Here is a 13,367-nt window from a genome sequence, read left to right on the forward strand (position 1 = left end):
ATCACAGTCGGTTTGGCGTAAAGTTCAAAATGAAGGACTCAAGATGCAATACCAAGGTGACCATGAATTTGCCCGTTGGATACGCATGATACCTGCCCTGGCCTTTCTACCACCACAGAATGTTGTGCAATCATTTGAAGAGTTGGTGGAAGATCCTGACTTTCCACAAGAAGCAATACCTATTGCTAACTATTTTGAAGACAGCTATATCGGTCGAATGAATCGCAGAGGACGTCAAGCACCTTTGTTTCCAATTCAATTCTGGAATGTGTATGAGCGAACATTGAATGATCAACAGCGAACAAATAATGATGTCGAAGGATGGCACCGTAGCTTTCGAGAAACATGTGGTACTCTTTCCCAAAATATATACCGGTTCATTAACTGTCTGAAACATCAGCAAGAGCTCCATAGTTTTGAAATAATTCAGATAATGGCAGGAAATCCCATCGCTGCAAGAAACAAAAAGTATGCTGCAATTTCAGCAAGGGTTAAACGTATCGTGCAAGATTTCAATAATAGAAGCTTGATGGATTATCTGAGAGGCATCGCCTACAGCTTTGAATTTTAGTTCATGGTCACATATTGTATGTTTTGAGAGCAGTGTTCTTAGCTGTAAAATAATTCAAGCATTATAACCTGTAATTTGTATTTTCTCTTTTTCTCTAATCCTTCCCCTCTATACCTTTTTATGTTTCTTGTTAAAACAGTTTTGATATATACAGTTAAAGCATAACTCTACAAAAAACATGGTATGTTATAGTACCTGTGCCCATGATATTAATTTCCAAAGGAGACCTTCCAGCAGCTTCACTTCTGTGTGAAAAGTCTCATCCAAGTTAAAGCTCCATGTGCTGCAGGATTTCAGTGGTTGCTAAGGAGGTTGTTTCTCCTTAGTAGCAGTACTTGTGGATGGATTCTAGAGGGTGTGGCTGCACAGGAGCATGCAACTAGCAATATATTCCTTATGATGTATAAAGGGCTGCTGGTTTACAGTCCTCTGCAAAGCCCCCCTATGTGTTCCATCCTGTAACGGCTTTACACAGGCAGGAGTGAGCCCTCCTCTTGTCCAGGACAGAGTACATGAGCGGAGGGTGAAGGGGAGCTTTGCAGAGGGCTGTGAGCAAGCAGCCCTGAATGTATCATAGGGAGCCAGAATCCATTCTGCTACCAAGGGGGCACGACCTCCTTAGTAACCAATGAAATCCTACTATTTTCCTGTCTGTTTGTAAAATTACTCATCTAGAAAACAAAGTTTTAGAATAAAAAAAACTAATTTGATCAGAATTCTATATCTTAGACTCATATGGTGTATTATTAGTGATAAGCGAACATGCCAATGTTCAGTTCAGGCAGGTCTTTCCCGGATGCGAAAGATCCAGGAGCAAATTGCTAGAGACAAAACATCCAGGGATGAACTGAACATCCGGGGGCGAACTGCTGGGGGCGAAACATCTGGGGGCGAACTGCTGGGGGCAAAACATCCTGGGGCGAAACATCCAGGGGCGAACTGCTGGGGGCGAAATGTGCGGGGGCAAAACGTGTGGGGGCAAACTGCTGGGTGCGAAACATCTGGGGCGAACTGCTGGGGGCGAAACATCGGGGCGAAACATCCGGGGGCGAACTGCTGGGGGCGAAATGTGCGGGGGCGAAACAACCTGGGGGCGAAATGTTCAGGGGCGAAGTGTACCTGGAGGCGAAATGCTGGGGGCGAAATGCTGGGGGCGAAATGCTGGGGGCGAAACTTCCAACTCCCGGAGCATTCAGGGTGGACAGGAAGCATCCATGCGGGATCGGCAGGTAGGATGCACACGGGATCTGCATCAAGATTGTCAAGACTACGAGGGATCGTCAGGAAGCGACCACATGGGATCGGCAGGTAGTGACCACGCGGGATCGGCAGGTAGGGTGCATACAACATTGGCAGGTAGTGACCACGCGGGATCGGCAGGTAGCGACCACGTGGGATCGGCAGGTAGGGTGCACACGGGATCTGCAGGTACGGAGAACGCAGGGTGGGCAGGTAGCGAGCACGCAGGATCAGCAGGTAGTGAGTATACAAGATTGTCAAGACTACACGGGATCGGCAGGCAGCGACCATGTGGGACCAGCAGGTAGGGTGCACACAACATTGGCAGGTAGTGACCACGTGGGATCGGCAGGTAGCGACCACATGGGATCGGCAGGTAGTGACCACGTGGGATCGGCAGGTAGTGACCACGTGGGATTGGCAGGTAGGGTGCACACAACATTGGCAGGTAGTTACCACGCGGGATCGGCAGGTAGCGACCACGTGGGATCAGCAGGTAGTGACCACGCGGGATCGGCAGGTAGGGTGCACACAACATTGGCAGGTAGTGACCACGTGGGTTCGGCAGGTAGCGACCACGTGGGATCAGCAGGTAGTGACCACGCGGGATCGGCAGGTAGGGTGAACACAACATTGGCAGGTAGTGACCACGTGGGTTCGGCAGGTAGCGACCACGTGGGATCTGCAGGTAGCGACCATGTGGGACCGGCAGGTAGGGTGCACACGGGATCTGCGGGCACAGAGAACGCGGGGTGGGCAGGTAGCGAGCACGCAGGATCAGCAGGTAGTGAGTATACAAGATTGTCAAGACTATGTGGGATCGGCAGGAAGCGACCATGTGGGATCGGCAGGTAGCCACCACGTGGGATCGGCAGGTAGGGTGCACACAACATGGGCAGGTACTGACCACGTGGGATCGGCAGATAGCGACCATGTGGGATCGACAGGTAGCGACCACGTGGGATCGGCAGGTAGGGTGCACACAACATTGGCAGGTACTGACCACGCGGGATCGGCAGGTAGCGACCACGTGGGATCGGCAGGTAGCGACCACGTGGGATCGGCAGGTAGGGTGCACACAACATTGGCAGGTAGTGACCACGTGGGATCAGCAGGTAGCGACCACGTGGGATCGGCAGGTAGTGACCACGCGGGATCGGCAGGTAGGGTGCACACAACATTGGCAGGTAGTGACCACGTGGGATCGGCAGGTAGCGACCACGTGGGATTGGCAGGTAGGGTGCACACAACATTGGCAGGTAGTGACCACGTGGCATCGGCAGGTAGCGACCACGTGGGATCGGCAGGTAGTGACCACGCGGGATCGGCAGGTAGGGTGCACACAACATTGGCAGGTAGTGACCACGTGGGATCGGCAGGTAGCGACCACGTGGGATCGGCAGGTAGGGTGCACACAGGATCTGCAGGTATGGAGAACGCGGGGTGGGCAGGTAGCGAGCACGCAGGATCAGCAGGTAGTGAGTATACAAGATTGTCAAGACTACGCGGGATCGGCAGGAAGCGACCATGTGGGATCGGCAGGTAGCCACCACGTCGGATCGGCAGGTAGGGTGCACACAACATTGGCAGGTAGTGACCACGCGGGATCGGCAGGTAGCGACCACGTGGGATCGGCAGGTAGTGACCACGCGGGATCAGCAGGTAGAGTGCACACAACATCGGCAGGTAGTGACCACGCGGGATCGGCAGGTAGGGTGCACACAACATTGGCAGGTAGCGACCACGTGGGATCGGCAGGTAGGGAGCACAGGGATCTGCAGGTACGGAGAACGCGGGGTGGTCAGGTAGTGAGCACGCAGGATCAGCAGGTAGTGAGTATACAAGATTGTCAAGACTGCGGGATCGGCAGGTAGCGACCACGTGGGATCGGCAGGTAGTGACCACGCGGGATCGGCAGGTAGCGACCACGTGGGATCGGTAGGTAGGGTGTACGCAACATTAGCAGGAAGCGACCACGCGGGATTGGCAGGTAACTAGCACGTAGGATCAGCAGGTAGCTAGCATGCAAGATTGTCAGGAAGGTACCGTGCGCGCTATGGCGGATGTTTGGGCCATAATGTCATCGGCACTGCTCATTATCGAGCAGTGCTGAACTTCAGCAGATCAACTTTTTAAGCTCTGCCCTGATACAAGAATCCCCTCCAAATGGACAGCATTGCTCCCATTATGGAATCAGTCTGTAAGACCCCCAACTCTTTAAGGTTCAGTTCCCAGGACCAGGACTGTCCTGTTTGCAGGGAAAGCAGCGGTCACAAGCGCTCACTGTCCCGTATCCCGCAATGGGAAGGACGAGATCGTGAAATCAGCACCGATCATTTAATGGAGGTCACGGACACAAAGTTCCAGATACATGATACAACTGTCTGCCTCCTGCCGTCACCACTAGATGGAGCTCCAGAGTGCACCGAATACAGGGGTATACATCCAGGTCAGTAATGACCAGGTGGTCACAAGTCCGTGAGGTTCATCCAGAGGAGTCAGAACAGAGTCACAGGGTCCCAGAGAGGACTGGAAGCAAAGGAATAACAAGTCATCACATCATCAGCACACACAATGCTGGACCGATCCGCACAGCGGCAACCTCTGCACACGCCGTGACTGTGCCCAGCAGGGTTGTCACCAGGCTGTATTCTCCTGTCCACCTACTGCTCTGTGCACCCCCAGCCAGTGCATCCTCAGCCCCTGTATCCTCAGCTCGTGTACCCCAGCCCATGCACCCCCAGCCCATGCACACCCGCCCGAGCACCCCCAGCCTGTGTACCCCAGCCCGTTCACCCCCAGCCCATGCACCCCCAGCCGGTGTACCCCAGCCTGAGCACCCTCAGCCTGTGTACCCCAGCCCGTGCACCCCCAGCCCGTGCACCCCCAGCCCGTGCACCCCCAGCCCGTGCACCCCCAGCCCGTGCACCCCCAGCCGGTGTACCCCAGCCCGAGCACCCCCAGCCTGTGTACCGCAGCCCGTACACCCCCAGCCCATGCACCCCCAGCCCGAGCACCCCCAGCCTGTGTACCCCAGCCCGTGCACCCCCAGCCGGTGTACCCCAGCCTGAGCACCCTCAGCCTGTGTACCCCAGCCCGTGCACCCCCAGCCCATGCACCCCCAGCCCATGCACCCCCAGCCTGTGTACCCCAGCCCGTGCACCCCCAGCCCGTGCACCCCCAGCCGGTGTACCCCAGTCTGAGCACCCCCAGCCTGTGTACCCCAGCTCGTGCAACCCCAGCCCGTGCACCCCCAGCCGGTGTACCCCAGCCTGAGCACCCTCAGCCTGTGTACTCCAGCCCGTGCACCCCCAGCCCATGCACCCCCAGCCCATGCACCCCCAGCCTGTGTACCCCAGCCCGTGCACCCCCAGCCCTGCACCCCCAGCCGGTGTACCCCAGCCTGAGCACCCCCAGCCTGTGTACCCCAGCCCGTGCAACCCCAGCCCGTGCACCCCCAGCCGGTGTACCCCAGCCTGAGCACCCCCAGCCTGTGTACCCCCATGTACCCCAGCACGCTGCGCTAGTACTCACACTGCACGTTCAGCTGCACCGCCGCCTCCCTGGACCGGATGTTGAAGCCGTTGTATCTCGCTGTCTGACACTTGTAGGTTCCGCTCATTTCCCGGGTGACGTTTTCCAGCCGCAGTTTTCCATCCAGAGTCTCTATCAGCATGTCACCGTTGGGGAACGAGGCCTCCTTGTCCATTCGCGTCCACAGAACGGGGGGCAGCGGTTTTCCTCGCACCTCGCACTGCAGCTCCGCCGTGGACCCCTCCCGCACGATGATCACCAACCGGCCCCTGGGAACGCTGATGGACGGCGGGACTGAAAAACAGCAGAAATCAGGAAACAGGGACTCGGCGGCAAATCACACAGGGTTTATCTACAGTATCACACACAGGGTGCATCTACAGTATCACACACGGTGTATCTACACGTATCACACACAGGGTGTATCTACAGTATCACACGGTGTATCTACACGTATCACACACAGGGTGAATCTATATGTATCACAGGGTGTATCTACACGTATCACACACAGGGTGTATCTACACGTATCACACAGGGTGTATCTACACGTATCACACAGGGTGTATCTACAGTATCACACGGTGTATCTACACGTATCACACACAGGGTGTATCTACACGTATCACACAGGGTGTATCTACACGTATCACACAGGGTGTATCTACACGTATCACACAGGGTGTATCTACACGTATCACACAGGGTGTATCTACACGTATCACACACAGGGTGTATCTACACGTATCACACACAGGGTGCATCTACACGTATCACACAGGGTGTATCTACACGTATCACACACGGTGTATCTACACGTATCACACAGGGTGTATCTACACGTATCACACAGGGTGTATCTACACGTATCACACAGGGTGTATCTACACGTATCACACACGGTGTATCTACACGTATCACACAGGGTGTATCTACACGTATCACACAGGGTGTATCTACATGTATCACACAGGGTGTATCTACAGTATCACACACAGGGTGCATCTACACGTATCACACAGGGTGTATCTACATGTATCACACAGGGTGTATCTACATGTATCACACACAGGGTGTATCTACACGTATCACACACAGGGTGTATCTACACGTATCACACAGGGTGCATCTACACGTATCACACAGGGTGTATCTACACGTATCACACACGGTGTATCTACACGTATCACACAGGGTGTATCTACACGTATCACACAGGGTGTATCTACATGTATCACACAGGGTGTATCTACAGTATCACACACAGGGTGCATCTACACGTATCACACAGGGTGTATCTACATGTATCACACAGGGTGTATCTACACGTATCACACACAGGGTGTATCTACACGTATCACACACAGGGTGTATCTACACGTATCACACACAGGGTGTATCTACACGTATCACACACAGGGTGCATCTACACGTATCACACAGGGTGTATCTACACGTATCACACAGGGTGTATCTACATGTATCACACACAGGGTGTATCTACAGTATCACACAGGGTGTATCTACATGTATCACACACAGGGTGCATCTACACGTATCACACAGGGTGTATCTACACGTATCACACACAGGGTGTATCTACAGTTTCACACACAGGGTGCATCTACACGTATCACACAGGGTGTATCTACACGTATCACACACAGGGTGTATCTACACGTATCACACACAGGGTGTATCTACAGTATCACACACAGGGTGTATCTACACGTATCACACAGGGTGTATCTACAGTATCACACACAGGGTGTATCTACAGTATCACACACAGGGTGTATCTACACATATCACACAGGGTGTATCTACACGTATCACACACAGGGTGTATCTACACATATCACACAGGGTGTATCTACAGTATCACACACAGGGTGTATCTACACGTATCACACACAGGGTGTATCTACAGTATCACACACAGGGTGTATCTACACATATCACACAGTGTGTATCTACATGTATCAGACACAGGGTGTATCTACACATATCACACAGGGTGTATCTACAGTATCACACGGTGTATCTACAGTATCACACACAGGGTGTATCTACACGTATCACACAGGGTGTATCTACATGTATCACACACAGGGTGTATCTACATGTATCACACAGGGTGTATCTACATGTATCACACACGGTGTATCTACAGTATCACACACAGGGTGTATCTACACATATCACACAGGGTGTATCTACAGTATCACACGGTGTATCTACAGTATCACACACAGGGTGTATCTACAGTATCACACACAGGGTGTATCTACAGTATCACACACAGGGTGTATCTACACATATCACACAGGGTGTATCTACAGTATCACACGGTGTATCTACAGTATCACACACAGGGTGTATCTACATGTATCACACAGGGTGTATCTACATGTATCACACACAGGGTGCATCTACACGTATCACACACAGGGTGTATCTATATGTATCACAGGGTGTATCTACATGTATCACACAGGTTGTATCTACAAGTATCAGATGTGTGTTGTACATTTATTATTGTATCCCTTTGTTTTCTTTTTCACGCCTCGATCTTTATTATAAAAATAAATGAGAACTCTTGCAGCTTTCCCGCTGACAGCGGGGCAGTTACAGAGTCGCCATCGGGGTCCTTTCAGGACCAGTTTTCAGCAGTTTCCTTATGATCGGTGACACCTCTGTATACAGTAAATAAATGAAAAACTGTTGTGTAACCGCTCAGATATTAATATATTATTTTCTTATTATTGTATACAAATATCAAATAACATAAAAATACATCAAATCAATGGGGAGGTGCACACGACATAAGGAGATCAGCTGTGAGGCGGCTCCATGAGGACGAAGCATCGGAAGTGATGGGAACAGAATGCAAAGAGTCACTAGAAGAGGAAAAGGGACTACCAGGTATACACAGTAAGGTGGCTGATGGGAGATATGTATCATGGAAGTCGATGTCCTCTGTGATGTAATCCTGGAGCAATGCTCCAGTATACATAGTACCGGTACTAAGAAGGATTAATCGGCCATGACAGGGTCAGGTCTTATTGTGAGCAGCTGAGGAGTTGGGGGGACGGCGGCCACATACTCCACTGATTCACATTGTAAAGAGGGACCTGTTGTCTCACACTGGTCTGTGTGTGGAGGTCTGCAGACCTCCAGGATTTTGTCTCTTTGCTACAGGACATAGAAGCTGGATTCTAAACTCCAGCAGGCGAATCAGCACTATTGTATGGACTTGTTACTTTATGTTTCACTTTGTGCCGGACACGGGCTGGATTTGAGTTTTCTGTGAGGAGTGAAATAACCAGCTGGATTTTAAAAAGAAATGGATCCCGTGACACCTTAGATCCCTCCCAAGTGAGGAGCATTGTTAGAGTACATACAGAATCTCCGATAAGATGGACATGGAACAGAAGGGAACGTCCGTGTCTGTATCAGCCCCAGGGGACGGTGAGAAGTTGGCAACATTTGTATTTGTCATAAAGAATGTGGATCACACATATTGGAAACATTCATGGCAATAACACGTTCCTGGGGTTGTCCGCTCCTCGCACAGCCGCACTCCCCCATATCACATAACAGCAGCCTGCGCTCACGGCCGGTGCGGGCGACGTTCCTGCAACGTTGGTGCCACGTCCTCTGGGGCTCATGTGACGTTCTCCATCTGAACGCTGCAGACAATCATCGGCCACTTCACGCTCACTTCCTTCTCACGAGATTGTAATCTGGAAGCAGTGAGTGGCCGCTGATTGGCTGCAGGGCTCAGATGGAGAACGTCACACGGATGATGGAGGACCTGGCACCGACATCGCTGGAGGTGACCACAGGGTGCGATTACTTTACACGGGGGAATATAGCTATTGAGAAGGGGCTGCACAAGTAGTGCACGACTTTCCCTTTAATGTATTCCTACCGCTGCTTGTTCAGTGTCTGCATTCAGGGAGGGGTGGTCTCTGTTCCTGACTGAGGGTCCGCACCATAATGCAGACTGACTGTAAGCAGCAGTTGATTGCAGCTCTGGATGTGACTGGAGCAGAACGCCGCACGTCTCACCTGTCTCCGCAGAGATGTTGATGTCGCTGCTGTTCAGGGTGATGGGCAGGTTGGGTAACGCGGCTTCGCACATGTAGGTGCCATAGTCGCTGAAGCGAAGCTCCGTTATTTCCAAGCTGCTGGTGACCGGGGGCAGCTCTGGGTCGTTCCTGGTGATCAGGATTCGGTCTGAGGTCTTGATCAGCTTCTGGTTCTTGTACCAGGTGTACTGGACCTTCTCTTGGGGCACCGCGTCCACGTGGCAGGAGACCTTCAGCTCCTGGCCCAGCTGGATGCTCTCACTCTCCTTGATGAGGTCCGGAGTAATCTGGTAAGTGATGTTCCTCATTGCTACAGGGCAGAAAAGAGATGGGGGCATTAACCGGGGCAGGTGAGAAATGGGCATTAACCGGGGGCAGATGAGAAATGGCCATTAACCGGGGAAGATGGGAAATGGGCATTAACAAGGGGCAGATGGGAAATGGGCATTAACCGGGGCAGATGGGAAATGGGCATTACCTGGGGCACATGGGAAATGGCCACTAACCAGGGGCAAATGGGTAGTGATCAGCGGTGACATCACTGAGAATGCCTCCTATCCATCACCAGAGATCAGCGGTGACATCACTGAGAATGTCTCCTATCCATCACCAGAGATCAGAGGTGACATCACTGAGAATGTCTCCTATCCATCACCAGAGATCAGCGGTGACATCACTGAGAATGTCTCCTATCCATCACCAGAGATCAGCGGTGACATCACTGAGAATGCCTCCTATCCATCACCAGAGATCAGAGGTCACATCACTGAGAATGTCTCCTATCCATCACCAGAGATCAGCGGTGACATCACTGAGAATGCCTCCTATCCATCACCAGAGATCAGCGGTGACATCACTGAGAATGCCTCCTATCCATCACCAGAGATCAGCAGTGACATCAGTGAGAATGCCTCCTATCCATCACCAGAGATCAGTGGTGACATCACTGAGAATGCCTCCTATCCATCACCAGAGATCAGCGGTGACATCACTGAGAATGTCTCCTATCCATCACCAGAGATCAGAGGTGACATCACTGAGAATGTCTCCTATCCATCACCAGAGATCAGAGGTGACATCACTGAGAATGCCTCCTATCCATCACCAGAGATCAGAGGTGACATCACTGAGAATGCCTCCTATCCATCACCAGAGATCAGCGGTGACATCACTGAGAATGCCTCCAATCCATCACCAGAGATCAGTGGTGACACTACTGAGAATATCTCCTATCCATCACCAGAGATCAGAGGTGACATCACTGAGAATGCCTCCTATCCATCACCAGACATCAGCGGTGACATCACTGAGAATGCCTCCTATCCATCACTAGAGATCAGCGGTGACATCACGGAGAATGCCTCCTATCCATCACCAGAGATCAGAGGTGACATCACTGAGAATGTCTCCTATCCATCACTAGAGATCAGAGGTGACATCACGGAGAATGCCTCCTAGCCATCACCAGAGATCAGCGGTGACATCACTGAGAATGTCTCCTATCCATCACCAGAGAGCAGCGGTGACATCACTGAGAATGCCTCCTATCCATCACCAGAGATCAGCGGTGACATCACTGAGAATGTCTCCTATCCATCACCAGAGATCAGAGGTGACATCACTGAGAATGTCTCCTATCCATCACCAGAGATCAGTGGTGACATCACTGAGAATGCCTCCTATCCATCAATAGAGATCAGCGGTGACATCACTGAGAATGTCTCCTATCCATCACCAGAGATCAGCGGTGACATCACAGAGAATGTCTCCTATCCATCACCAGAGATCAGCGGTGACATCACTGAGAATGTCTCCTATCCATCACCAGAGATCAGAGGTGACATCACTGAGAATGCCTCCTATCCATCACCAGAGATCAGCGGTGACATCACTGAGAATGCCTCCTATCCATCACCAGAAATCAAAGGTGACATCACTGAGAATGTCTCCTATCCATCACCAGAGATCAGAGGTGACATCACTGAGAATGTCTCCTATCCATCACCAGAGATCAGAGGTGACATCACTGAGAATGCCTCCTATCCATCACTAGAGATCAGCGGTGACATCACTGAGAATGTCTCCTATCCATCACTAGAGATCAGAGGTGACATCACTGAGAATGTCTCCTATCCATCACCAGAGATCAGCGGTGACATCACTGAGAATACCTCCTATCCATCACCAGAGATCAGGGGTGACATCACTGAGAATGTCTCCTATCCATCACCAGAGATCAGCGGTGACATCACTGAGAATACCTCCTATCCATCACCAGAGATCAGCGGTGACATCACTGAGAATGCCTCCTATCCATCACCAGAGATCAGAGGTGACATCACTGAGAATGCCTCCTATCCATCACTAGAGATCAGAGGTGACATCACTGAGAATGCCTCCTATCCATCACTAGAGATCAGCTGTGACATCACTGAGAATGTCTCCTATCCATCACCAGAGATCAGCGGTGACATCACTGAGAATACCTCCTATCCATCACTAGAGATCAGCTGTGACATCACTGAGAATGCCTCCTATCCATCACCAGAGATCAGAGGTGACATCACTGAGAATGCCTCCTATCCATCACCAGAGATCAGCGGTGACATCACTGAGAATGCCTCCTATCCATCACCAGAGATCAGCGGTGACATCACTGAGAATGCCTCCTATCCATCACTAAAGATCAGAGGTGACATCACTGAGAATGCCTCCTATCCATCACCAGAGATCAGCGGTGACATCACTGAGAATGCCTCCTATCCATCACTAAAGATCAGAGGTGACATCACTGAGAATGCCTCCTATCCATCACTAGAGATCAGCTGTGACATCACTGAGAATGCCTCCTATCCATCACTAGAGATCAGAGGTGACATCACTGAGAATGTCTCCTATCCATCACTAGAGATCAGAGGTGACATCACTGAGAATGTCTCCTATCCATCACCAGAGATCAGTGGTGACATCACTGAGAATGCCTCCTATCCATCACCAGAGATCAGAGGTGACATCACTGAGAATGTCTCCTATCCATCACCAGAGATCAGCGGTGACATCACTGAGAATGCCTCCTATCCATCACCAGAGATCAGAGGTGACATCACTGAGAATGCCTCCTATCCATCACTAGAGATCAGCGGTGACATCACTGAGAATGTCTCCTATCCATCACTAGAGATCAGAGGTGACATCACTGAGAATGTCTCCTATCCATCACCAGAGATCAGCGGTGACATCACTGAGAATACCTCCTATCCATCACCAGAGATCAGGGGTGACATCACTGAGAATGTCTCCTATCCATCACCAGAGATCAGCGGTGACATCACTGAGAATACCTCCTATCCATCACCAGAGATCAGCGGTGACATCACTGAGAATGCCTCCTATCCATCACCAGAGATCAGAGGTGACATCACTGAGAATGCCTCCTATCCATCACTAGAGATCAGAGGTGACATCACTGAGAATGCCTCCTATCCATCACTAGAGATCAGCTGTGACATCACTGAGAATGTCTCCTATCCATCACCAGAGATCAGCGGTGACATCACTGAGAATACCTCCTATCCATCACTAGAGATCAGCTGTGACATCACTGAGAATGCCTCCTATCCATCACCAGAGATCAGAGGTGACATCACTGAGAATGCCTCCTATCCATCACCAGAGATCAGCGGTGACATCACTGAGAATGCCTCCTATCCATCACCAGAGATCAGCGGTGACATCACTGAGAATGCCTCCTATCCATCACTAAAGATCAGAGGTGACATCACTGAGAATGCCTCCTATCCATCACCAGAGATCAGCGGTGACATCACTGAGAATGCCTCCTATCCATCACTAAAGATCAGAGGTGACATCACTGAGAATGCCTCCTATCCATCACTAGAGATCAGCTGTGACATCACTGAGAATGCCTC

At 51.3% G+C, this 13,367-nt stretch overlaps 1 protein-coding gene across 4 annotated transcripts in view; it reads right to left on the reverse strand.

The window, feature by feature from the left end:
* The window catches only part of MDGA1 (MAM domain containing glycosylphosphatidylinositol anchor 1), a 431,369-nt gene that overhangs the window by 119,036 nt on the left and 298,966 nt on the right, over positions 1-13,367 (reverse strand). For all 4 annotated transcript variants that reach the window (XM_077282003.1, XM_077282005.1, XM_077282004.1 and 1 more), the window contains 2 exons: positions 9,419-9,748; positions 5,345-5,638 (listed from right to left, as the gene is read on the reverse strand). In XM_077282003.1, coding sequence (XP_077138118.1) covers positions 5,345-5,638; positions 9,419-9,748 — 624 coding nt within the window. The remainder of the gene's footprint in view (positions 1-5,344; positions 5,639-9,418; positions 9,749-13,367) is intronic.

The sequence above is a fragment of the Ranitomeya variabilis genome, chromosome 2 (genome assembly GCF_051348905.1).
Source record: "Ranitomeya variabilis isolate aRanVar5 chromosome 2, aRanVar5.hap1, whole genome shotgun sequence".
Classification (NCBI taxonomy): domain Eukaryota; kingdom Metazoa; phylum Chordata; class Amphibia; order Anura; family Dendrobatidae; genus Ranitomeya; species Ranitomeya variabilis.